The 26,768-nt window shown below is 37.2% G+C and overlaps 1 protein-coding gene across 1 annotated transcript in view; it reads right to left on the bottom strand.

Moving 5' to 3' along the window:
• RIT2 (Ras like without CAAX 2) overlaps positions 1-26,768 on the bottom strand; it is a 504,718-nt gene that overhangs the window by 379,380 nt on the left and 98,570 nt on the right. The window contains exon 2 of the mRNA XM_043976434.1: positions 10,688-10,744. Coding sequence (XP_043832369.1) covers positions 10,688-10,744 — 57 coding nt within the window. The remainder of the gene's footprint in view (positions 1-10,687; positions 10,745-26,768) is intronic.

Here is a 26,768-nt window from a genome sequence, read left to right as displayed (position 1 = left end):
TCTAAGAATAATCTCCATAATATACAGGTCAGCCATTATTGTTCTCCTGCTAAGAAAACTTTTGTAACATTGAGCTTATTAATAAAATATATATGTCTTAATTTGGTATCAAGGCCATCCCAAATATGACTTCAACCTACCTTAATTTTACCAAGTTGCTAGACAACTCTGCACCCCTGTATCCTAATCCATGGAATTAAGGTTAATAACAAAATAGATCTAGATTGGCTAGAGACTTCAAAAACTATCTAGTTGAACATTTTCATTTTAGAGTTAACTAAGGCCCAGGGATTCTGAGTGAATTCTTCAAAATCACACAGAGTTAGTAAGAATCAGAAGTGAAATAAAAACTGAGGTATTTTGCCTTCACATTCAACTTGCTTTTCTCTACCACATAGGCTCTTTAGTTGGATTACCTGATTTTAAATTCTTCTATCTCTAAATACATAACCTATGGTCTTATATTGACACATAAATTTCCCTACCACACGCTTTGCTTTATTTGCCATTCCCAATTCTTGTTCAGCCATTTCCTAATTTCATACTCTTCTCCATACCTGGAATGTTTTCTCTCCACTTCTCTAACCATTCAAATACTTCCTTTCCTTTAAGGCTCATAGAATCATAGAATTTCAGAGTTGAAGGCAACTCCCAGTAAATCACCAAAGAATCTTTCCCTGATCATTACCATGCCTATTATATATCCCCTCTCAAACTTATAATATTATTTGCAATTTTTATAAATACTATATTATGTTCTAAAATGTTTTCTATGTTTTTTTTATTTTATTTTTAAGTTTCTTCACTCCTCTACTGGATTCTAAGTTACTTCAGAGCAAGAAATGCATTTTTTTTCAACTTTGGTTCATTACTATGTGATGAAATAATGGGATTTCACAGATACTCAAAGACCCACCTGGAGATTAATCTAGACTGATTGAATCAAGTGAGAGTGATTGACTGCTGATTAGCCTACTTTAAGTTAACTGGATTGTAATCACACCTGGCTAACCCTTAAGAAAGTACTGTTCTCAGAAGCTAGACTGTGAATTCAACTTGAGAACACCTTCAAAACCAATGGATTTGGATGATGCCAACCAATCAGCTTGAAGCAGTATGTAAAGACTGCCTCTGTTCCAGACCTATAAAAAGCTTCCACAATCAGCTTTCTGGAGAGTTCCAGATTAAAGCAGGCTCCTGGAGGAGGACTTGAGGAAGAACCCAACCAGGCTGGGATGCTAGGCTAGATAGACCTTTTCTTAACTTTCTGAACTCCATGTTAATACCTGTATGCTTTAATAAATGTTTAATTAGTTTGTCAGTAAAAGCAAATAAAGCAAATGTTTAAATTAAATGTTTAATGCCTAAAGACTGGTGCTGAAGCTTCTAATTTAAGGTGACCACAAAATATATATTTTAAACATCACAACTATATGGCTCAATTAAGGGCTAAAAGAGAAAATTCCATAATTTTTTGTTGAAAAGAATTGTCCTAAATACACAGCAATCAGCTATTCTCAGTGATATGATTTGCTTCTTGGGGACAAGGATTTGTTTTATTCATTTCTATATTTCCAAGTTGCCTAACACATAGTGCTCTGCATGTGTTAGACATTTGATAATTCATTTTAGATTTATTCTCTTCACATTTATTTGTATGTCCTTTCTAAATTTTTATATATTTTTCATTTACATGTAAAAAAATAACATTCATTTTATAAAAACTTTGATTTTCAAATCTCCTTCCCCAACCATCCCTTCCATTCCTTGAGAAGACAAGCAATTTTCTATAGATAATAAGTGTAGTTGGTAATAATAATAATAATAATTATTATTTTGGTGATGCAATTGGGGTTACATGACTTTCTCAGGGTCACACAGCTAGTCCATGTCGAGTGTCTGAGGCTAGATTTGAACTCAGGTCCCCCTGACTCCAGGGCCAGTGCTCTAATCCACTATGCCACCTAGCTGCCCCAAAATGCAGCAGGTTAAACAGCTATTGGGCTCACTAGGAACAGTAATAGTCTTATTTTTATTTTTGGCCAGACAATAAGGGTTAAGTGACTTGCCCGGGGTCACACAGTTAGTAAGTGTCTGAGGCTGGATGTTAACTCAGGTCCTTCTGAATCCAGGGCTGGTGCTATAGCCACTGTGCCATCTAGCTGGCCCTGTAATAATAATTATTATTATGGTAAATATTTCTCATATTACTCAATGAATTAATAAATTAACAAATTCTGCAATTGAATCTGAGCATTAAGATCCAAGGACAAGACCATTTTTCTTACTTCTTTAGAGCAATGCAATGCTTTTCTATATTAAAAGGGAGAACTAATGTGGCAAATGTTTTATTGCAAATCGTATTGATTTTCACTAATGCATTTTTGGTGGAGTTGTGTACTGATCCAACCATTCTGGAATGCAATTTGGAACCATACTCAAAAGGCTATAAAATTGTGCATACCCTTTGACCCAGCAAAACCACTACTAGGTCTATATCCCTAAGAAATCATAAAAAAGGGAAAATGATCCATATGTACAAAAATATTTATAGCTGCTTTTTTTTTGGTGGCAAATAATTGGAAATTGAGTGAATGCCCATCAATTAGAGAATGCTTAAGCATGTTGTGATATATGAATGTAATGGAATACTATTGTGTTATAAGACATGATGAGCAGGAGGGGGATGTTAGGTGGCACAGTGGATAAAGCACTGGCCCTGGATTCAAGAGGACCTGAGTTCAAATCCGGTCCCAGACACTTGACACTAGCCATGTGAACCTGGGCTTAAGCCCATTGCCCTGCCACAAAAAAAAAAAAAGAAAGAAAGGAAGGAAGGAAGGAAGGAAGGAAGGAAGGAAGGAAGGAAGGAAGGAAGGAAGGAAGGAAGGAAGGAAGGAAGGAAGGAAGGAAGGAAGGAAGGAAGGAAGGAAGGAAGGAAGGAAGGAAGGAAGGAAGGAAGGAAGGAAGGAAGGAAGAGAAAGAAAGATGATGAGAAGGAAGATTTCAGAAAACCTTGGGAAAACTTACATGAACTGAGGCTGAGTGAAGTGAGCAGAACAAGAACATTGTACATCGTAATGACAACATTGTGGGATGATCAACTATGATAGGGTTAGCTCTTCTCCTAAATACAATAATCCAAGACAATTCCAAATACTACACATATCCAAAGAAAGAAGATTGGAGTTTGAATGCAGATCAAAGGATACTATTTTCCCCTTTTTTCATATTTTTCCCTTTTGTTCTATTTCTTTTTTCACAATATGACAGATATGGAAATACATTTAACATGATTGCACATGTATAACCTATATCAGATTGCTTTCCATCTTGCAGATGGGAATGGGGAAAAAGAAAGGCAAAAATTGGTATTCAAAAGCTTATAAAATGAATGTTCAAAACTATCTTTGTATGCAATTAGGAATAAATCCTATTTACAATAAAAGAGAAAAGACCACAAATACACATTATTATAAATAATTATTATTACTACTTCAAATTGTTCCCTGCAGAGACTTATGGACTTTTTCTTTCAATTTCAAAAACAAAACAAATACCTGTACTGCATTCACAAGGAATCATTCACATTACTGGTACAGTTTATATATGGACACACAAACACAAACACACATATACATACACACACACACACACCAGTATTGGGGCATTTGAATTAGAGAAGGGGTGAAAAAAACAACAGAAAGAAATTCCAAAATGTGGGGGGAATAAGAGATCAGAGACAGAGGATGTAAAAGTAGGCAGTGGTGGTAAATATTTAACTCATTGTTCTGAAGCTGTAAGGCAAATGAAAGAAACAGAAACATCCTACTAAGCAGAAGTTTATCAGTTTATGAAAAGATAATTAGGGGAGAAACAATAATAGACTCCCTAAATCGGTTATCATCAAGGGGATATTGATGTTCAGATGGTGGGTGCTGGGTGGAGGGAAAGCAACATGAATGCAAAGCCCATAAAGGGGATTAAATGAAATGAACTCAAGGTCTTTTCTTACTCTAAATCTATACTGTTCAGTGCCTCAGATCTTCAGATTTATACTATGTACAAGTCCCTTGGAAAAATATATAGAATATAAAAAGATAGTGACGTAAATTGGCTCTTAAGGATCTTACAGTCTAGTGTATAGGGATAATCAGGAATGGCTAAGTATTGTTACAGACTTAGAGTCAGGAAGATGAATCCATTACTGCTCTCAACACTTCTCAGATGTGTAACCCTGAGCAATTCAACTAAACTCAGTCAGCATCAATTTTCTCAAATGTAAAATTGACATAATAATGCACCTACATCACAGGTTGTTATAAGGAACTGAGTAACATGTACTAAGTGCTTTCAAAATTTAAAACTCTATAAATTACAGTCATTAAGAAATAATGCAAATGAAAGTTTGGAGAGGTTTTAAGGAGCAAATGGCAAAAGATTTGCTTTATATAATTCTTTTCAATGTGAAAATATAAAAAAATAATAGAATTATTTGCCTGAAATAGTATCTACAGCATAAGGGGGAAAAAAGTAAAAACGTTTTGAATTATCTCTAGAAAATGCTAAGATTTAATTCTCTCATTCATTTTCCCTATCCCAAACCAAATTTACAAACTTTCAGTAGTGAAGAAAAGCAAGATTACAATCTAATATTAAAGATCCAGATCCCCAAACTTGAAAGAAGCAGAAGAAATTGAGTACCCAACCATGGAAAAGAAAGGAGAAGTGTGACAAACAGTAAAAGAAATCTATGGTTTCCAAATTGTGTGACAGGAATGAGGAAAGGTAAATTTGAGTATGAATGTTAAGGGGAAAGGAAACACAATACCAATCTTGATGCTTTTCAGAGATTTCTGAAACAAATTAGTCCAGCTCCCATTAGTAGGTCCATATCAGAGAGGAAAGGACCAGGAGAAAAGGATCTATGGTTCTTCCCATAGAAATGGAAAAAAGGTTTCTCGATGGGCATTATTCATCTCTAATTTGTACAATTTTTCAAATATCCCAACATGACTTCCCCTTTTGGGGCCCTTTAAGTAACTTCAATAGAGTTATATTTTTGCAATGTGAGCTAGTGCAAAAGTAAATTATTTGGGACTCTCCATTTCCCTGAAGATCATAGCAAATGGATGATTGTTAACTGATATCCCCATTAGAGAAGCAGAAAAATGAAATGATGGAGAAATTGAATAGAGAGTAACAAAACCCTCTGTGCCTCTCTTTCCAAACTTCCACCTCAGATGCTATTTTATTTATAGCCAAATAAATGTATGATTTCAGCTGTTTGTTAGTTCAGAATGTCCAGTTAGCTTAATATTGAATGATGCATGTATCCTGTGGATATCTGAAGGAGTCGTTATCTAGCACTCATTTCTCCCTCTTGAAGGTGCTGTTTTTGATTTATATATGTTTCCTTCCCTATTCAAGCCATTAAGACTAACAGGGCAACAAGAGAAGTGGATTTCTGAATCAGCAATATGTATATAGTTTAAATAATTATAAACAGTGATGTGAACATAGAATGGATATGTGTTGTCCCAAATGATTACATTGTCCTGGTATATTTTTTGCCTTGGGAAAAAACAAACAAACAAAAACCTTTATTTGAATGATAACCTCCTACCCCAGATTCCCCATATCATTAGGTCAGGTAAAGTACTGCCACTGAAATATTTATTTCGGGAACACAGACCCAGAGTTTTCAAATAAAAATGAGATCATCATTACTAAAATATAGTCAAATAGCTTCCTAGAAGCAATAGTGTTGGATTTGAAGTCAGATGTTGTGAATTAGGTCTGATCACTTATTAGCTCTTTGACCTTGGTAAAGGGTCTTACTGTCTCTGGGCCCGTCTCCACTTAATTGTCTCTAAAAGGAGGGGGGTTGGCTCAGATTATTGTTTTTGTTGTTGTTTCCTTGCAACTCCAAATCCTTGAGGTTTTATTAATCTTTACTAGGAAGCTTCCCCCAAATAGCTCCAATACATACTACACAGTCATTCATTCAGCATGATTTCATGGATAATGGTGTTTTATTCAAGAAATGCAGTTGTAGGATATTTAAAAGAAAAACAATTGTGTTCATTATAAATCTATAGTAACTAAAGGAGTTAACTAGTATGTGACAATTTTGATAGAGAATTAACAAGTAGAAGCCAAATATAGTAAGTAGATAATAATAGACATTAAAATAAAATATTTGGGTAGATGAGTGGCTCCAAAGTACTCAAAGGTCCTATTTAGGTATTTTAATCATTTACCCTATTATCTGAAGATATTATATGGGATATGCCTGATAAGAAAAATAAACAAAACAAAAAGTTGACTAATCAAATACTGAGAGGAAGGGGTAACAGATGTACAGGTCAACCCAAGAGGTGTACTGGGCACACCCAGAAAATGTAAACATTGTGGGGGGTGGGAGGGGAAAGGGGAGAGGGAAGACGAGAGAGACAGGGAGACAAAGAAACAAAGAGAGAAACAGAGACAGAGGCAGAGAATCCTCTTCAGGGGATTTTTTGGAAAAAACATATAAAAACCACAAAGGGTTTTACTTTGATCTGTTTGGATTGCAGTTTATACTGCTAGAGCAAATGTTAATGTCATGAAAGAAAAAAAAAAAACTAAAATTTTGATGATGTCTACTAACTTGCAACATACTTGAACAAAGCATAGGTAAATTCATTTCTATGCTATTCATTATATACTATGAAATAATGATAGCCAAATTATATACCACTACTATCTCTTTTTTGTGTGTACATTATTCTTTTTGTTTGTTTATTTTAAAGTTATACATGAGTAGTGATGCAAAACATCTCCACATTAGCTAGGTTGTGAGAGAAAACAAATAAAAACAAATCTTCATATTAAAGAACTGTCAAAAATATGCTTCACTCTCTTTTCAGATACCATCAGTTATCTCTCTGTAGATGAATTGCAATTTTCAAAAGTCCTTCAGAGTTATACTGTATCATTGCATTGCTGAAAATAACAACTAGCTTCCCAACAGATAAACTTCCACTATTGCACAGTACATTTCACTCTATTTCAGTTCATGTAGGTCTTTCCAGGCTTTTCTGATAGCATCCTCTTCATCATAACTTTTATATAGGACCTTAAACTTGACAAAGTATTTTCTTAACAATAGACCAGCAAAGTAGGTGCCATACATTTTGCCATTATAGTCAACCATCATAACTATTTCCCTCCATCCTATTCCTGTCTGAAGATATTTACTCTATTTTATATCTTCTTTTACCCTATTCCTCCTCAAAAGTCTTTTGTTGCTGACTGCCCCCTCCCCCACTCTGCCCTCCATTCTTTCACCCTTCCCTTCTTATCCTCTGACCCTCCTACTTTCCTGTAGGGTTAGATAAATTACTTCTCCCAATTGGGTGTGTATGTTATTCCTTCCTTGAGCCAACTCTGATGAGATTAAGGTCTTTGAGCTAATTTTGTGTTCTAAATTTTCTTCCTCCCTCGCTCTCAACCCTCCCTATGAAATCAAGGGATTAGATATGTCATACATGTGTGGTTAATCCAGAATATCTTCACCTTCCTTGAAAGTGTTTAACTTTTTACTGCTCTCTCCCCCAATCTGCCCTTCTTTTCATCCCCTTTTTTCACCCCCCCCCATATTCTTCCCCTCCCACTTTCCGTCAGGGCAAAATATATTACTATACCTACTTAAGTATAGTAGGTTATTCCCTCTTTGAGCCAGTTCTGAGGATGGTAGAGTTCACTCACTCCCCTACTCCATCCCCCTCTTCCCTTCCCCTTCATAAGATTTTTCTTGTTTCCTTCATGTGAGCTACCTCTCCCCAGTCTACCTCTCCCCTTGCCACTCCACCACTACATTCCTCCTACCCCTCAACCCTATTTTAAAGATGTAATCTTGGGTTTGCTAGGTGGCACAGTAGACAAAGCACCATCCCTGGACCTAGGAGACCCCAAGCCCAAATCCAGCCCCAGACATAAGTCACCCTCCTCTACCTGACCCTCAATAAACAAGGATAAACAAAAAGTAAATTCTTCACAGATATCATCCCTTCCTGTTCAGTTCAGACCTGTGTCCTCTAAGTGTATTCCTTTCAGCTACCCTAATACTGAGAAAGTTCTTATGAGTTATAAGTATTATCTTCCCATGTAGGAATGTAAATAGTTTGAACTTTTAATTTCCCTCATGATTTATTTTTTCTGTTTACCTTTTTATGTTTCTCTAGGGTATGTATTTTAAAGTAAAATTTTCTATTCATTTCAGGTCTTTTCATCACAAATGACTAAAAATCCCCCTTTTTTTTTTTCAAGTCCCATTTGGCCCCTGAAAGATTATACTCAGTTTTGCTGGGTAGGTGATTTTTGGCTGTAGTCCCAGTTCCTTTGCCCTCTAGAATATCATATTCCATGCCCTCTGGTCCTTTTATATAGATACTGCCAGATCTTGTTTTATCCTTATTGTAGCTCCACAGTATTTCAATTCCTTTTTTTCTGGTTGCCTGCAATATTTTCTCCTTGACCTGGAAGCTCTGGAATTTGGCTATAATATTCCTGCAGGCTTTCCTTTTGGGATCTCTTTCAAGAGGTGATTGGTGCTGAAGCTGATTTAGAGGCTCAGGGGCAAATTCCTCTGTTGAAGTATGTCTGGGGTCTTTGTTTGGCACAATCTTGGTGTTGGACTCTGCTTGTAGCCCAGCACAGCCCTCTCTAATCTCTCATTGACTGGAAAAATATCTCAAACCATCTTTTTGTGAGTTTTGTTGTTTCAGGGGTTCTTTTATTGTTGTTTTAGTGGTAATTTTGTCCGGAGCTCTGTGCGTTTAAAGTCTTTCCTCAGCCATCTTGGTTCCACCCCCTATAAGTATCTACACTGCTATTTTCAAGAGTTGTACATTCCTTAACATAGGTTTTTATGTCACTGATTGTGACTAAAATAAAAATAACATAAACACAAATTCTTTGCATAATTGTAAAACAAATTATTTTTCAGCTTCTATGAATGTATATCCTTGACTGGAGTCACATGTATTTTCATTCATACTATTTTAAGTATTTGTTCTAGCCTATGGAAATGCATGGTTTGAAGTCAAATAATGTGACTGCTTCATTAGCTGTATGAAAGTGACCTGGCTTCATTTATTTATTCTCATTCTAAGGTGAGCTTTTTAAATGAAGGATATGTCTCATGTTGACTTTCTATATCTATATAATCTTAGAACAAAGGCATATATACAGTAAGTAATTGATCAATGTTAATTAAATTGAATTAAAATGCAATGTATCAATCAACAAATATGTTTTTATTAAGCATCTCCAATTGCTAATCACTTAGCTACGTAGTGGGGGAAAAAAGGGAAAAAATTGCACTGGTGGGGGTGGATGCCTGAACAAATGATTTGGAGTTTGTGGCTTTGTTTTAAAAATTGCTTTTGCAGCCTTAGAAATTACTGACACTCCATCTCAGTGCATCACTGAATATCAAAAACAAATGAACTAAAATAAAATCCAGAAAAGTTATGTAAGGTCATTTTATTTGCTAGATTAATAAAATTAATAACAATAATAATAAATTTATAATATTTACATAGCATTTGACATATAGGTGGAATGGAGGATTGCATGTCAGGCCTGAAGTCAGGGAGATTCACCATCCCGGGTTCAAATCTGGTCTCAAACAGTTCTTAGCTACATGACACTAGACAAGTCATTTAACACTTTGCCTCAGTCTCCTCATCTATAAAATTAATTGTACAAGGAAATGCCAAAACACTTCAGGATCTTTACCAAATAAAGCCCAGTTGGGTCATGAAGTCAGATATAAATGACAAATTACTGAAAACCAAAATATAGAACTTACTATGCGTTAGTCACTGTGATAAATGCTTTATAATTCTTATTTCATCAAGACAATCCTGGGATGTTGGTGCTATTATAATCCCCATTTTACAGATGAAAAAACTGAGACAAAAAGAAGGTTAATGATTTGCCCAGGGTCACACAGTAAGTGTATCAAGGTGGACTTGAACTAATATCTTCCTGAAAGCTAGGTGGTACAGAGGATAGAGTGTCTGACCTGGAGTCATGAAGACTTATCTTCATGAGTTCAAATCTGGCTTCAGACAACAATTACTAGTTGTGTCACCCTGGGGATGTCATTTAACCCAGTTTGCCTCAGTTTTCTCATCTGTAAAGTGAGTTGGAAAAGGAAATGACAATCTACTTCAGTATCTTTGCCAAGAAAATCCCAAATGGGTTCATGAAAAGTTAGACATAATTTTTTTTAGTGAGGCAATTGGGGTTAAGTGACTTGCCCAGGGTCACACAGCTAGTAAGTGTTAAGTGTCTGAGGCCGGATTTGAACTCAGGTACTCCTGAATTCAGGGCTGGTGCTCTATGCACTGTGCCACCTAGCTGCCCCCAAAAGTTAGACATAATTGAAAAATGACTCAACAGCCACTACAAGTTGCTGACTCCAGGCCCTGGACATCAGTTTTATCAGAATTATTGGTTCTAAATAATTATTTTAACTTTATAAATTTGTGGTCCTATGAGGCTTTGATGTTACTCAAAAGATGATGATGCCAACCACTTACTAAAATAAACATCCAGTTTGAATTGTTACACTAGAAGAATCCTTCTGGTTGAACTAAATAACCAAATAATTTTATTTTTTTTCTCCACTCACCTATGGTGGGATCATGATAATCAGGAAACCGATGACTGATGAACTGCATTGTCATTGCTGGGGGGCCCAAGTGGGGAAAGAGGGAGAGAGAGGGGGAGGGAGAGGGGGAGAGGGGGAGGGGGAGAGAAAGAAATGAATCCATTAATAAAATCAAATAAAGAGCCAAAAACATCAGTAACAATTCACAGTGCCTAATAATTCAATTCCCAAATTGTTCCATATGACTCTTCAGCAAATATCTTTGGAGGTATAAGTGAATTTCTGGGGAACTAAAAACATACTTCCATTATTACCAGCAAATGAACCAAACACCTTTAGATTCTTCTTGGGAATATTTAGATATTATGGGTCAGTTGGCAGAAAACTGTAGAAGGAGTCAGGATACTTGAATTTGAGTCCTGGTTCTGCCCAAAAGTAGCTCCTCAACTTTGAGAAAGTCATAACATGTCCCTCAGTCTTAATTTCTTCACATTTAAAAGGAATGGATTTGATTAGATGCTCTCTTAAGTACATAATTCTGTGATGTTATAATCTTTTTATTATCCTATGACAAATAATTATTACTCACAGTAATAATTATGAATACTATAGAAAAGAGTTAGGGACAAATATTCCTATATCAAATAGCCTCTAAACACTCACTCTCCAGATTGTTAATATCCTTTCAGTAATATTTTACCCAAAACTAAACATAATGTTCGAGCTTCAGTCTGACTATTGATGAATATAATGGGAATATTCTTTGATTTCATTTTCACAATTCATCATAGGTAGAATGCTCTTCTCTCCGATAGGAGGTACATTTGTCACTGATGGAGGTAAGGGTGGGAACAGAAATTGATTAAATTAGGCTTTATGAAGGCAGCAACATTTGAGATCACTTTTGAAAGTTGTACAGAAACACACCAAGGAGGGAGAAAAATGTCATTCCAGGCATAAGGGGGGAGGGGGGGAACATGAACAAAGGGACACGAGATTAAAAAAAAACAATGCGAGAAGGTGTGGCTAGGTGGCTCAGTGGATAAAGCACCGGCCCTGGATTCAGGAGGACCTGAGTTCAAATCCGGCCTCAGATACTTGACACTTACTAGCTGTGTGACCCTGGGCAAGTCACTTAACCCCCATTGCCCCGCAAAAAAAAAAAATGCAAGGAAGAACATATGCTATATTTTGTTTCTCTATTAAGTAGGCTAGTTGGGCTAAAACAGAGTTTTTTTTGTTGTTCAGTCATATCTGACTCTATGATCCTATGGTCCATACTGCCTGTGGGGTTTTCTTGGCGAAGATACTGAAGTGGTTTGCCATTTCCTTCTCCAGTGGATTAAAGCAAAAAGAGGCTAAATGACTTGCCTATGGTCAAACAGATAGTAAGTATCTGAGGTTAGATTTGACCTCAGGTATCCTGATTCTAGGCCCAGTACTATTTTCACTGAGCCACCTAGTTCTCTCTTAGGCAAATAGAGGCTAAGTAATATCTCCAAAGTCACAGCTAGTAACTGCCTAAAACAAAATTTGAATTCAGGTCATCTGACTCCAGACCCAGACCTTTATTCACTGAGCCAACATGGAGCTTTTAGGACTTCAGGTGCCAAGATGGTGGAGTGAGGAAAGAACCCTCTGAAACTCTCCCAAATTGCTCTCCAAACAACTAGAAAACTGCTTCAGAATTGATCTACGAGCAGGAAAGCAGCCTACCAGCGCTGTAGGAAAGGTCTGTTTCACTAGGATAGGAAGGGAGTGAACAGAAGCAGCAGCCAGTCTCAGACCAGAGGACCTGCAGCAAGGCTTCAAGCTTGGGGCCATCCACCAGTGAGGCCTGACCCTCCTGCAAACTAGCAGCCCTTTAGGCAAGGGAACAGTCCGTGTAGCTCAACAAGGCCCTATCCCTGGGGCACCACCCCTAGCACAAGCCACCAACAAGGCCTTGAACACTTTGCTGACCAATGGGAAACCCTACCCCAGGACTGGTCAACAGAGTCCACCACTGAGTCCTACCAGCAGAAAGGACTTACTTCCATAGCAACCCAACAGCAGGCCTCACCCTTCAGGCAGATGAGCAACAAAATCCCTCCTCTAGGCCAGCCTCCAAAAAGACTGTTACCATAGCAACCCAGCAGCATACCTGGAGCAGGCAAGCAGTTAAAGCCTGCACCAAGGGGAGGCCCCACACCCCAGTACAATCCAGAAGGGAAGCATACCCTCCAGAGGAAGCAAGTAACTAAGCCTTGAAGCCCAGTGAAAGTCAGGAGTAAGACCCAGAGCTTCAGTACAAAAAGGAAAAGTACAGGACCAGAGCCCAGTTCTCACATAAAAAACAGAAAAATATGGTCAAACCACCCACCCCCTCTTCCCCCCCCCCAAAAAAAAGCTTTACTATAGAAAGTTACTATGGTGATGGGAGGATCAAGGCATAAATTTAGGAAATAACAATAGTGTCACAATGACCTCAAAGGAAAATGTAATTCGGTCTCAGGCCCCCAAAAATTCCTGGGAGAGCTTAAAAAGCATTTTAAAGGGGGCAGCTAATTGCCACAGTAGATAAAGTACCAGCCCTGAATTCAGGAGGACCCGAGTTCAAATCTGGCCTCAGAAACTTGACACTCACTGGCTGTGTGACCCTGGGCAAGTCACTTAACCCTCATTTCCCTGAAAAAAAAAATAAAAGGCATTTTAAAAGGGAAATTAGAAAAGTAGTAGAATGACTGGGAAAAAAAGTAAAAGTAATGCAAGAGAATTATGAAAAAAAAGATTCACTAGCATGAGAAAATTTATACAAAAAAATTACAGAAAAAAATAATCCCCCCCAAAAATATAGACTTGACCAAATAGAAAAGGAAGTACAAAAGCTCACTAAAGAAAATAATTCCCGAAAACAAAAGAAATAGTGTGAGTTCTTTTGTTTTTGGTGCTGTTGTTTTTCTATGTTGAGGTTTTTCATCATTGCTCTGATTTTTCTCTTATAACATGACTAATGCAGAAATATGTTTAATGTCATTGTGTGTGTGTGTGTGTGTGTGTGTGTGTGTGTGTGTATAACCTATATCAGATTGCCTGGTGTCTAGGGGAGGGGGGAGGGAGGGGAGGGAGGGAGAAAAATCTGAAATTGGAAAGCTTGTATAAACAAAAGTTGAGAACTATCTTTACATGTAACAGGGAAAAAATACTTTATTAATAAAAAAAGCTCTGGTAGCTCTCATGTTTTGAGTAGGCTACTCGTAATTATGACATTCTGGGTCATAGGGCTCTTCTCTCTCTGTTATGCCTTCTTCTAAGTGCTTTACCTCTCTCATTCTCTTCTCTATGGCTAGTCCCAGGCTTGATTTTCTATGTGTTAAAATCCCATTGTCGCAGACAATTTCCATTCCAAGGTCTTGAGCACTGATCAATTTATTGATAATAAAGTCCCAACAAACATAAAAAAAGGAAAACAATTCCTTATAAAATAGAATTGAACAAGTGGGAAATAATGACTCTATGAGACATCAAGACATGATAAAATGAAAAAAAAGGGGGAAAGGGGAAAATGTGGAATTTCTCACTGGAAAAACAACTACTTTAGAAAATAGATCCAGAAGAGATAATTTTAGAATAATTGGAGTACTGGAAAACCATGATCACAAAAAAAATAAAAATAAAAGACTGGACATCATCTTTCAAGGAATCAATAAAGAAAACTGTCCTGACATATCAGAATGAGAAAGCAAAATAGCAATTGAAAAAGAATCTACCAATTACTATCTGAAAGAGAACTCAAGATGAAAACTCTCAGAAACATCATAGCCAAATTCCAGAGCTCACAGATTAAGGAGAAAGTACTGCAAGCACCCAAAAAGAAAATTCAAATACTGGGGCACTATAGTCAGGACTGCATAGGATTTGACAACTTTCACATTAAGGAACCAGTAGGCTTTGAATACAATATGCTGAAAGGCAAAGGAATTAGGATTACAACCAAGAATCACCTACCCAGCAAAACTGAATATTATCTTTCAAGGGAAAATACAATTTTTAACAAAATAAAGACCAAAGCTAAATAAATTTAAAATATTACCTCCAAATACAAGACTCAAGGGAAACATAAAAAACTAAAAAAGAAACAAGAAAGAGGAAATATATGAAATTCAATAGGGTTAACTTTATATTTCTATATGGCAAGATATTATTTGTAACCCTTAACAACTTTATTACCATAATAGCAATTAGAAGGAGTATATGTAGAAAGAGGATACGGATGTTAGGTAACTTTGATGGGATGATCCCTGCCTCCAAAAAAACCAAACAAACAAAAAAGGGGACACAAAAGAAAATTACACTGGGAGAAGAAGGGGAAGATTGAATGGGGGTAAATTATTCCACATAAAAGAGGCACATAAGAGCTATTATAATAGAGGGGACAATGGGGAGTGGGTGGGCAATGCTTAATCCTTACTCTCATAAAAATTGGCTCAGAGAAAGAATAACATACACACTCAGTTGGATTTAGAAATATATAAGGACATGAAAGGGGACAGGGATAAGAGAAGGGGAAGGAGGACTAATAAAAGGGACAGTATATTGAGGAAGACAGTAAAATAATTGTGAGGAGTGAAAAGGTGAAGAAAAGAGGGCGTGCTAAATGAAAATAGCTTGGAGGGAAATACACAATTATTTATCATAACTATAAATGTGAATAATATGAACTCATCCATAAAAATGGAAATGGATAGAAGAATGGATTAAAAAAACAGAATCCTACAATATGTTGTTTAAAAGAAACACATTTGAAGCAAAGAGATACATATAGGATGTTTAAAAATTGGAAAAAAATACATTGACCTTTTAAGGTTTGCAAAGTGCTCTATTTACATTAACTCATTTTATCCCTTCAATAATCCTGGTAAGTAGGTGCTCATCACCACCATCACCACCATCACCACCATCATTTTACAAATGAGAAAACCGAGACAGAGCTTAAATTAATTGCCTGAAGTTATGCAGTATCTGTTGCAAGATTTGAACTTAGTTCTATCTTAACTTGAAGTCCAACACTTTATCCACTATACCACCTGCATGCCCACATGACTTATTTTACATACTATAATAAGCACTGCAAGAGCAGGGCATTGTCTTATTCGATATATTGTTCAGAAGGCCTTGGCAAAAGTGCTTAAGGAATGAAAATACTCAAAAATCTCAGACATTTCTAAATGCTGTACAGGATTGAAAAGATACTACCACACACTCTACTGCATTCAGTCACTATACAAAAATACTATAAAATAAATATTAAATGAATCCATTCTCAAGATTTGGGGAAGATCACTGACATTTTTATATAAGCTAATCTGAGGCATAAAGAAAGTAGAATACTGAAACTGATGAGAACAAAGTAAGGATCTGGAGAGATCACAGGTCCCTTGATTCTCAAGCTACTATTTTTTAAGTATTATTTAAGTCATCTTTCTTAAACAGACAGAAACACACACACATACCTGAAGCACATACCTGCAGGCTGGCTATATCTAATAAGATGATTCATATCATTCTAATCATCTTTGCACTTCCTTGGAAATAAGTTTAGTTACTCAAAGATTCTACTGGGCTCCATTTAGTAGTGAGCAGCATTCTGATGACTTCATTTGACAATGCTGTGTCCAGACTTAGTCATAAAGCACAGGTGGAAGCCACTTTAGGCAATCAGGTGAGAGCGTTTAAGCTAAACTTTAATCATCACAAAAGGCTTCTGTCGGGACTGGCCTCCAGAGAGGCAAGGGGAGGCTGGCCAGACCCCACGTGAAGCTAATTTGCATAGAACAATGGCTTGATCTCCAGCACCAAAGCCTGATATATCAACATTAGGGATATATTCCAACTGAGATCAGCATTATTGTCTTTTCCTTTTATAATGCAAATAACTACAGGAAGAGTAAAAGCAGTTTACATTTATATCAAGTTTTAAGGCTCAGAAGAGCTTTCTTTAAAAGCATTACTGTAAGTTGGGATGACTTATTTTTCTTCCCACTTGAAAACTTCTCAGGAAAGTTAAGTGACTTGCCTAAGGTCACACAATTAGTGTTGAAGCTAGGATTAAAAACCACACCCCTGTATTTATATTTAATATTTCACCATGCTTCCTTCTAAAACACTCATTCCTACCACTTTAATGAAAGAGAATGTATTAGATAAGTGGCAAAAGGAGATAAAACAGGAGAGAACTAAGTACTTAAGAAAATTAGTAAATAAAAGGGGGCAGGGGATACAGAAAGGAGATGAATGATGGCTCTGAAAACAAACTTAGTTTTAACCACAGTTGGCCCTAAATATGCCATAGTGGTTACCTCAGAATGTGAGTGGGTCACCTTTGTAAACTTGAAGAGGAGAAATCTTCCCTAGTTGTAGAACCACTTTCAAAATCTCCTTTGAAAAATCTTAGTCAATAAAATCAAATTATGCTGGTGATTTACCAGTTGCTGGTGAGTTTCAAATGTGGAGAAAGAATTATTTTTCTAGAATAATGGTAATATATATATATATATATATATATATATATATATATATATATATATTTCTTTCCCCCAAAACTGCATCATTGCAGGACATGAACTGAAATAATGAAAACTTCATAAATGCTTAAAGTCACTCCAACAAGATCACTCTCAATAAACTTTAAATTGATCCACAGAGATGTGGATATTTGCTAATTTGCTGCAGTACCTGTAGATATCAATGTATTATGTCAAAGACAAGGATTTGTTGAACAGGCTCTAGGCAGAATCTTTGTGTTCAGAAATAAAGACTAGTGCCTGAGTATAAGGATTGTACAATGAGAACCTAGACATATCAAGTAGTGTCTTAAGAGGAAGCCTCTTCAAGGTAAGGATGACAACAATCTCTAAAGGCTATTAAGTAAGAATCAGAATAAGGCTGTGTGTGCCAGATACCACTGTAAGCAGTGTGGCATTGTAGCTAGGATTCTAGCTATACTGTCTAAAAATCTAATGAGTGGTCACAAATAATTAGAAGCTTTAGCAAGAGTTTAGACTTTTTAAGCATTTATTAAGGAGCATAAGAATTTGGTGAAGAGAGAGAGAAAGAGGCCTAGATTCAGCTATCTACCTCAGGGAGCCAGCTTTTCCAGCTCCACTCACCCCTGAGGTCCTCTCAAAAGAGTGCGAGAGAACGAGCCTCACCCCTTCTTCCTCCCAGAAGCCTCCTGTGAAAACCAAAAATATCCCATCCACAGGCACACATAGCTCCAAGGTAATTGGCTTGTAGCTTTGATAGATGGTACCCATGAGCAAATGTTACTTCCTGATGGCAAGGAACTGACCTTCCAAGCGACATGGCTTCCCTCAGATGCCTTCTCCTCATGGCAGAGCTTTCCTACATTAACTTTCCAGTAGGTAGCATCACTCCAATTGTCACAATTCCCCCTGTGCTTCAAGTGAAGAAACATGGTTTCCTCACATGAAGCAATAATATTACAGATGCATATGACTAAGTAAAGGGAATGAAAAAAGAGAAAAAGAAATTGAGTGACACATTGACAAAGGCTAAAGGGGGCACTCCCTTTTTAGCAGGTGGACAGCAGAAGCAGAAAAACTAGAGGGGGCACTCCCCACTCCCCTTAAGCAAGTGGACATTATAAACAGTGTATATAATGTGGAAAAGAAAAACAGGAAAATGTCCATTTAAGTCTTTGGAAGTCTTTTCTCAGATGATTCTTGGGATGTCCTCTGGTTGTGTAGTTGTGGAATGGAAGTATCTTCAGGGGTTGATGTGTGGATGCTGGTAATCAGCCAGGAAAATTTCCTACAAAATTGAGCTTAACACAACTTCAAAATAGCTTTGTCAATAATCAAATCAAAAAACGAGAGTTCTCAAAAATATGTCTAAGGGAATTGAGAATCTTAGTTGTTACACATGAAACATATAATAAAACAAAAATTGAAACATTCTCCTTTTTTTTTCTTTTTTTCTGCAGGGCAATGGGGGTTAAGTGACTTGCCCAGGGTCACACAGCTAGTAAGTGTCAAATGTCTGAAGCTGGATTTGAACTCAGGTACTCCTGAATCCAGGGCTGGTGGTTTATCCACTGCACCACCTAGCCACCGTGAAACATTCTCTAAAACTTAATACTACTACAATCCTCTAAAACTTAATATTAATACAGCATGAAACTTGACAAATATTTCTCACTATCTGACATGATCAAATGCTCTGTGGGTAAACATGAATTTTATTCTCATCCATTCATATTTGGTTTCATTGCCAGCTTCCTTATAATTCCTTGGACTCCTAATACCACTTTCCTCATTGTTTTTCATGGCAATGACTTCCATTAAGTGATGGTAGACAGGTATGTCAGACCTATCTGCAATGGGACTGTGATGCCATGCATGTGAATAGGAAAGGTCAGACAAAGTTCCCAGAAATGTGTGGTTAAAAAGTTAAGCTGCTATTAGTTTAAGTAAATGGTGAGGAGAATAATAATAGCTCACATTTTTTTATGTCATTTACTAGATAGTCAGGAGCTAAGGGGAAAATAGCTAATACCAAATTAAAATGGAAAAAAAAAATCACAAGATCAGGTTGACAGTTGAGGCCCAGGAGATCCAAAAGAACCACAAGGGCAGGTAAAGCAGTCAGATTAAAATATCTGAGACAATGGAACAATGGAATGACAATGAAGAGACTCTTCTACTGAGGAAAAAAAAAACAACTAAAAATTGTCCTACTTCTTGCTATTATTAGTAGATCTAAGAGCCAATTTCCATCAGCCTAAAATATGCAGGATGTGGAAATGGAGCCATCAACCTGGTATGGGGGATAGAGAAGCTGAGGGAAAGGCAGAGCCTGACAATTATAATGGAATTGATCGAATTTAATAAATCTTAGGTTCCTCATGTGTGAAAATATGGTTAATATATACCTGGCATTTAGATTTAGACTTGAAAGGGATCTTTGAAGACCTCTAGCACAACCCTCTCATTTTAGAGAAGATAAAAGTAAAGTCCAGGTAGCTCAATGTAAATTGCTTCACCAACTTGAAAACATTATATGTGTAAATGTCATTTATTAATATTGGTGGCATTAATCAAAGAATTTGTCACAAGGATAGAAAACAGAGGTGAATGTTATTCATTCACACATTCAGATGATATCACAGACATAAATCTTAATTCCATTAAATAACTGGTTAAATTCAAATGAAGAACTTGTTAATAATTCTTTGATTTCTATTAAAATATATTTATATCTTTTTTAAACTTTTAAATTTCCCCTCCTTTTCCCCTCTGCCAGAGATATCCCTTAAAACAAAGCATCAAAAATAAAAAAGGAAGAGAAAAAAAAATCTGCAAAACTGATCAATACATCAACAAATCTGACATTATATGCAATGTTCCACATCTATGTATCTCCTACCTTTGCACAGAATTTGAGTGAGTTGTCATCTCATTTCCCTTCTTTGGGTTCAAAATCATTCTGTGAAATTTTTCAATATTTTTTTATTGGTCAGTGATTGATATTTTTTCCATTTATTGTTGTATTTAGTGTTTATATTGTTTTCTTAGGTCAGCTAGGTGGCACAGTGGATAGAATGCCAGTCCTAGAGTCAGTAAGACTCATCTTCCTGAGTTCAGATCTGGCCTCAAGCACTTATTATCTATGTGATCCTGGGCAAAATGAACTGGAGAAGGAAATGGCAAAGCATGCCAGTATTTTTGCCAAGAAATCCCTAAATAGGGTCATAAAGAGTCAGACACAACTGAAACAATTGAACAGTAACAACAACAAATGTCTTTCTCAATGTAACCAGGGTTTGACATATACCAAGACCACCTAAGAGAATGAAAAGCAGCATGGGAGATTCTGGGTGTCTTGCTTCTAGGAGGCTGGAGAATTAGTGCATGAATGGACTTTCTGTATTAGTGCATGACTATCTATATGTTCTCGTGTTTTTCCCCTTTTCTGTGCATCTAAAATTTTCTTCATCTTTAAAAATGACAGAATGGTCAATGTTTAGGACTTTTGCAGCACTCATATAAGAGAGTGAAAGTGGCTCTCACTAAAATCCAAGTGGGAATTTAGATAAATCCTTATCCTAAACCCTCCATCCTTCCCCAGAGACTGTGGTAGGGTAGAGGGAGATATATGCTAATACCTATTTGGGAAATCTTTACACATCTACTCTTGCTTTACCTTTGAAGTAAATATTCCTTTGGGACAGGGGTAGAAAAGATAATAGTTAATGAAAGCTTAAGTAGTTAAATGAAAACAAGGTGCTAGTCACAGAAATACTATAAAGTAGAAAAAAATAGCCTTTGGGAGCTTGAGACAATGGTAGAGCAGAAAAACCATCCAACACTTTTAGAGTCCTCTAAGGGAGTAAAATGTTTCAAGCTTGGCCCTGAAAAATTGACACTAGAATCAAAACCAGGTTACACGTTTCTCCACAATCAACCTATATGTTGTTTCTCATATAATATATTCTATTACATCAAAGTACTATAATGTGTTAGCCACCCTACCACCTCCATTCAATATTAATTGGCTATGTTTCCAGTTCTTTTCTATAACAAAAATGGTAATGTAAATGTAAATATGTGGAACCTTAAAGATTTTTTTGAAACAACAACAAACTGAATTTTTTTATAAAATCTGTGACAAGAATGCTTAATTAGCCAGATGTTCTTCATGTGATATTTGTATAGTTAACTTGAAATTAAAAGTAGTATTTAAATTTAACATTGTGAAATTTCATATTATTAAATTTGGCCACCATTGTGGGGGAAATTGGTGTGTATTTAGGGTAGGTGTTCTTAGGAATTCCCCTTTAAAGAATTACATCCTCTTGTACACAAATCCAATTAGAATAAAATAATCGTTTATTTAGGTGCTACGGAAAGGAAACCAAGAGAGAAGTCTTTGGACTTCTCATGGGGAGAAGGCATGGCACAGAGGTGTGGCTCTCTGAGATACCATTCTCCTTGAGCAGGAGACAGGCAGATACTTTATAGAGGACTGATGGTGGTCCCATGGGGCTATATTCTGAATGTGGAAAGTTCCCTTATTGGGGAAGGACCATCCCTCACTGGTGGTGGCTGGGGGAAGTTGGGTAAGGGGCTGCCCCAGATCTCTCAAGCCATCTCGCTCCCCCTCACTCCACTAAGGCAGCAGCCACACCTAATCTTATCTTCCTGAGGGTTGGGGGAGACTAGAATGGAGGGTGGTGGTCCTGGAGCTAACTCAGTCCTGATTCATAGTCACTTATCTCTTTAGGTGTGTCTGTCCTTTTGTTTATGTGAGAAAAATGACTCCTGCTCAATAATTCTCTGGAACTCAGTAGTAATGTGACAAAGGCTCATTTACTGGCATTCACTTAAGAATGGGCAACCCAGTGTGCAACTGATGGGTGTCAAGAATTGGGGCTCGCAGGCCCAATTTTAAACCCTAGTCCCTAATGCGAATGGACCCTCCCCTTTTTCATCACTACTCTGATTACTCAAAGGTTACATTTTAAGTGAAAAACTAGCTAACCAGAATGCAGTATTCCTGACCCTAATTTTCATTTATTTAATATTTCCTCTGCCTCTTGGTATAAATCTATGACTATTAGCATTTGAGTGTTTGCCTCTACTTTCCCAAAAGGAGTAACCTTTGTGAGGGAAGTCTTTATTAGCCTCTGAATTAACCTTCATTGAGAGGAGACAATTAACCATTTCCTCACATTTTAGTTTCTTAAGGAGAAGGTTCTTTGATTTACCCCTGAAAACTTCTGAGGTACCCCTGACCCATAACATCCACCCTAAAATTTTAGTATCTTTTCAGGTCCTGATTCAATCAAAATTTATCTGTGCTTTACAGACTTAGGTAATCCACAAATTTTCAAGTCGTTCTAAGTCATAGATTTTTGAATAAGATGAAACATAAATGCATCTCTGCCCATCAGCAATCACCATGTAAACTGAAATCAATCTATTATTCCACTTTCTCTATGTCCAGTTGTTCAACCAGTTATTGATCATTCAAAAACTGTTAAGCACATACTATGGGGCACAAACTATCCTAGGTGTTGGAGATACAAATGCAAAGATTGAAACAATACCTACTCAAAAGGAGCTTATACTATGACAGTAGGAACAAATACATATATAGGTGCTTATGGAATAAGTACAAGGAAAATAAAATTTTTTTTAATATCCAAGGTTTTAGCAAAAAGATAATTGTAAAAGAAGAGTGATGGAAGTTGGGCGGATAAGGAAAAATACCAAATGGATTATTATATTTGATTTGTGTCTGGAATGAAGAGCATGATTCACTGATACAAAGGTGAGGAGGGAGTACAATAACAATAAAAGCATGGGGGATAACTAGCACAGTTATTAATGTGGGATGTGTAATACTGTATATTGAAGAGAGAGACAGAGACAGAGGGACAGACAGAGAGACAGACAGAGAGACAGAGACAGAAACAGATGGAGACAGACAAACAGAGAGACATAGAGAGAAAGGTGAGGGGATGTGGGAGGGAAACAGAAGAAACCAACAGTTTGGATGGATTACAGAATACAGGAAGTAAAAATCACTTTAAAGCTATTAGGATCTTAAGAAAGGAGTTTATATTTGATCCCAGTGGCAAAATAAAACAATAGGAATTTAATAAGTAGGAGAGTGACATGGTCAGATCTATATTTAAATAAAATCACTTAGTTTTTTGGAGGAGTGGAGAAAGGCATGAGGCAGGGAGAACAAATAAGAGAGTGTCACAATAATCTAGTTAAGAAATGATGTAGTCCTAAAATGACAGAACATGTGAACAGAGAAGAGATTGGAATGAAAGATGTTTTGAAAGCATTGGTGACAATATTTGACAACTTATTGGCTACTTGAGGTGAGAGAGAGTAGACAGTCTTGGATGATGTTAAAATTTTCCACTTGAGAGATTTGAAGAATGTTATTTCCTTTGTCAGAGAAAGGAAAATTTAGATGAGTAATGGGTTTGGGGAAAAAATAAATTATTTTTTAGATGTGGTGAGTTTAAGATGTTTTTGGTACATCCTCTAGTTGTGGTGGAATTTCAACATCTTCATTAGGGAGTTTGTGATGCATTAATGAACTTTATTTGGGGAATTGAGACTGAATATATAGATCTAATAGTTATATGCATAGACATAATACTTAAACTCATGGGAGAGACAGGCAGAGAAACAACAGATCCTCGGAGGATAACCACAATTATGGAAGTTACATAATTGATGAAACAGTAAAGCATACATAGGTATGAGACAAACCAAGAGCCAGAGGGAAAAGAATAACTAAAAATATAAAGTTTTCAATAGTGTCAAATACAATACATAAATTAAAAAGGATAAGGACTGAGCCTTTTCCTACAATGGTTCTGTCATGTCCACCTCTTCGTGACATCCTGTACCATTGCAGGGTAGGCCCTTCTATCCTTCACTATCTCTCTCTCTCTCTGTCCCTTTTTTGGCAGAGCAATGGGGTGTGGAAATTTATTTTGATTTGGGGACCCTACCTTTGGGCTGAGATTGGAAAGCTTTAGGCCCTCATGGTCTCTTCTGTGTGGGAGGGGCTGGTGCGCCTCCTCCTCAGCTTCAGCTGAGCCAAAAGATCCTGTGGGCTGTATAAGATGCCAGGTCAGACAGCTGGGGGGTAAAAAGCCCCTAGCTCCCTCCGACCTGAGCAGAGGTATCTGAGAGATGCTGGGCTCTAGCATAGCCTGTGCTGAGGCACGTGAAGCTAGAGCATACACCACCCCCTCCCCCCACCAGCTGCAGCCCTGGCTAGCGGATTATCTTGGTCTGTGGGGGCACAGGAAGCCCCGAAATTTGAGTGGAGAGAAGAAAAGGTATATATAAACCTGGGGGTTAGACTCAGGAGGGTTCGGTCAGACAAGGACAGACAAGATAGGCTGAGAAGGGGGTTCTGACAAGGTACGGGGGCTGACAGGAGGACTGGAGGCCTGCGGACAAGACTCAGAGGGAGGAGGGATGAGACGAGGTGGAGAAGAAGTCAAGGGGCGGCTGAGGAGATGGTAAAGGTAGGAGAAGACAGAGAGGGGGCTACAAGGATGCAGGAGAAGACAAGAAGGACTAGGAGCAGGGAAATGAGAGGCCGAAGGGCAGACTGACGGAGCAGACAGACAGAAGGTCAGTGAGAGAGAAACACAGGGGTTCAGCAGTGGCAGTAAGGAGAGGAAAGTTAGAAACAGGGGGATTTACAAAGTGAAAGGGGCTTGGAGTTAGAATAAAGTACCTGAGTGCCCTGAGGTGAGAGGTGGCTAAGGCCCTTCTTGTATTAAAAAAGTTCGAAGCACAGCAGGTGGGAAAGAGATGCAGTATCTAGAGACTCACAGCAATGCAGTCAGGTTGTACATTTTATTTCCCTGTATTCTTAATTTTAAACAGTATCTTATAAATAAACTCTGCTTTGATTATTTAGGTAAGAGGCTTCTTAATATTTTGTTTATCAATTTGGGAGTGAAGCAGTGTGGTGGAACTTTATAAACAGCCCACATTAAATTAAACGCAGTCAGATAGCCAGTTAGTCAACAGTCCCAGAATTAGTACCCCAGTCAGATTAGCTCCCAAATTAGGCTAGTCATTTAAAATACTCTCACAGGGGGTTAAGTGACTCGCCCAGGGTCACACAGCTAGTAAGTGTCAAGTGTGTGAGGCAGGATTTGAACTCAGGTCCTCCTGAATCCAGGACTGGTGTTTATCCACTGTGCCACCTAGCTGCCCCCTTCATTACCTCTTAAAGTCTTTCCAAGTTCACATCCATTGTATCTATGAAACCATCTATCCATCTTATCTTCTGCTATACCCTTTTGCTTTTGCCTTTAATCTTTCCTAACATCAGGGTCTTTTCCAAAGAGTCCTGTCTTCTCATTATAGTCTGAATTAATTTCTTCATGTATTCACTGATTAGATCTTGTTGTCCAAGGGACTCTCAAAAGTTTTCTTCATCACCACAATTCAAAAGTATTGGTTTTGCAGTGTTCAGCTATCCTTATAGTCCAACTTTCACAGCCATAATTGGCTACTGGAAAACAAAATAACACAAAACAAAAGCAAAAACAAAAACAAAGAAACAAACAAAATACAATATAGCTTTGACTACATGGACCTTTATCAACAAGGTGATGTCTATCCTTTTTAGGATGCTGTCCAGATTTTCCATAGCTTTCCTACCAAGGAGCCAGCATCTTTTAATGCCATGGTTACAGCTGCAGTCTGTAGTGATCTTTGAGCCCTAGTATATAACTTTCTCTATTTACAAGGAAGTGATGGAACCAGTTACCAAGATCTTAGCTTTTGTTGATGTTAAGCTTCAAGGTAGCTTTTATACTTTCCTCTTTCACCCAAATCAATAGTTTCTTAATTCTTCTTCACTTTCTGCCATCAGAGTGGTATCATCTGCCTATCTGAGATTGCTTAACAAGCTTCATCAGACTTCCAAAGGGATCCATGATATGAAATGGGCTAAGAAACCCTGCTATAAATTTAAAGAAAGTTCACTTTTTTCTTCCTCTGCATCACCAAAGGAAGGCATATAGTGTGCTTTTCTGTTTATAAAATATTTTCTCAACAGGACCTTGCAAGCTAATTTTTATAAGTATTATTTTATTTTTGTTTTGTTTTGTTTTTGTGGGGCAATGAGGGTTAAGTGAGTTGCCTAGGGTCACACAGCTAGTAAGTGTCAAGTGTCTGAGGCTGGATTTGAGCTCAGGTGCTCTTGAATCCAGGGCTGGTGCTTTAGCCGCTGTGCCACCTACCTGCCCTATTACTTTATTTTTAGGACAAGTTTCATTAACATCTTTTTGTTTTTATATCACATATAATTTCCAGTATATCACACTTCTCTCTCCTTCCCAAAGAATCAGAGAGAACAAAATAAGGGGGTTAGGAAATAATTCATACAAAATATTCATTACATAACAAAAATATCAGACATTATATCCAATGTTTCATACCCATTACTCCAGGTGACATATCCTACCCTCTCATATATATATTTTTTAATCTAGCTTGGTCATTACAATTTGATAGCATTAAGTTTTGATTTTTCTTTTTCC

Source organism: Dromiciops gliroides, chromosome 1 (genome assembly GCF_019393635.1).
Source record: "Dromiciops gliroides isolate mDroGli1 chromosome 1, mDroGli1.pri, whole genome shotgun sequence".
Taxonomy (NCBI): domain Eukaryota; kingdom Metazoa; phylum Chordata; class Mammalia; order Microbiotheria; family Microbiotheriidae; genus Dromiciops; species Dromiciops gliroides.
The sequence above is the reverse complement of the archived record's forward strand: the minus strand, read 5'-3'. Positions and strand labels throughout refer to the sequence as shown.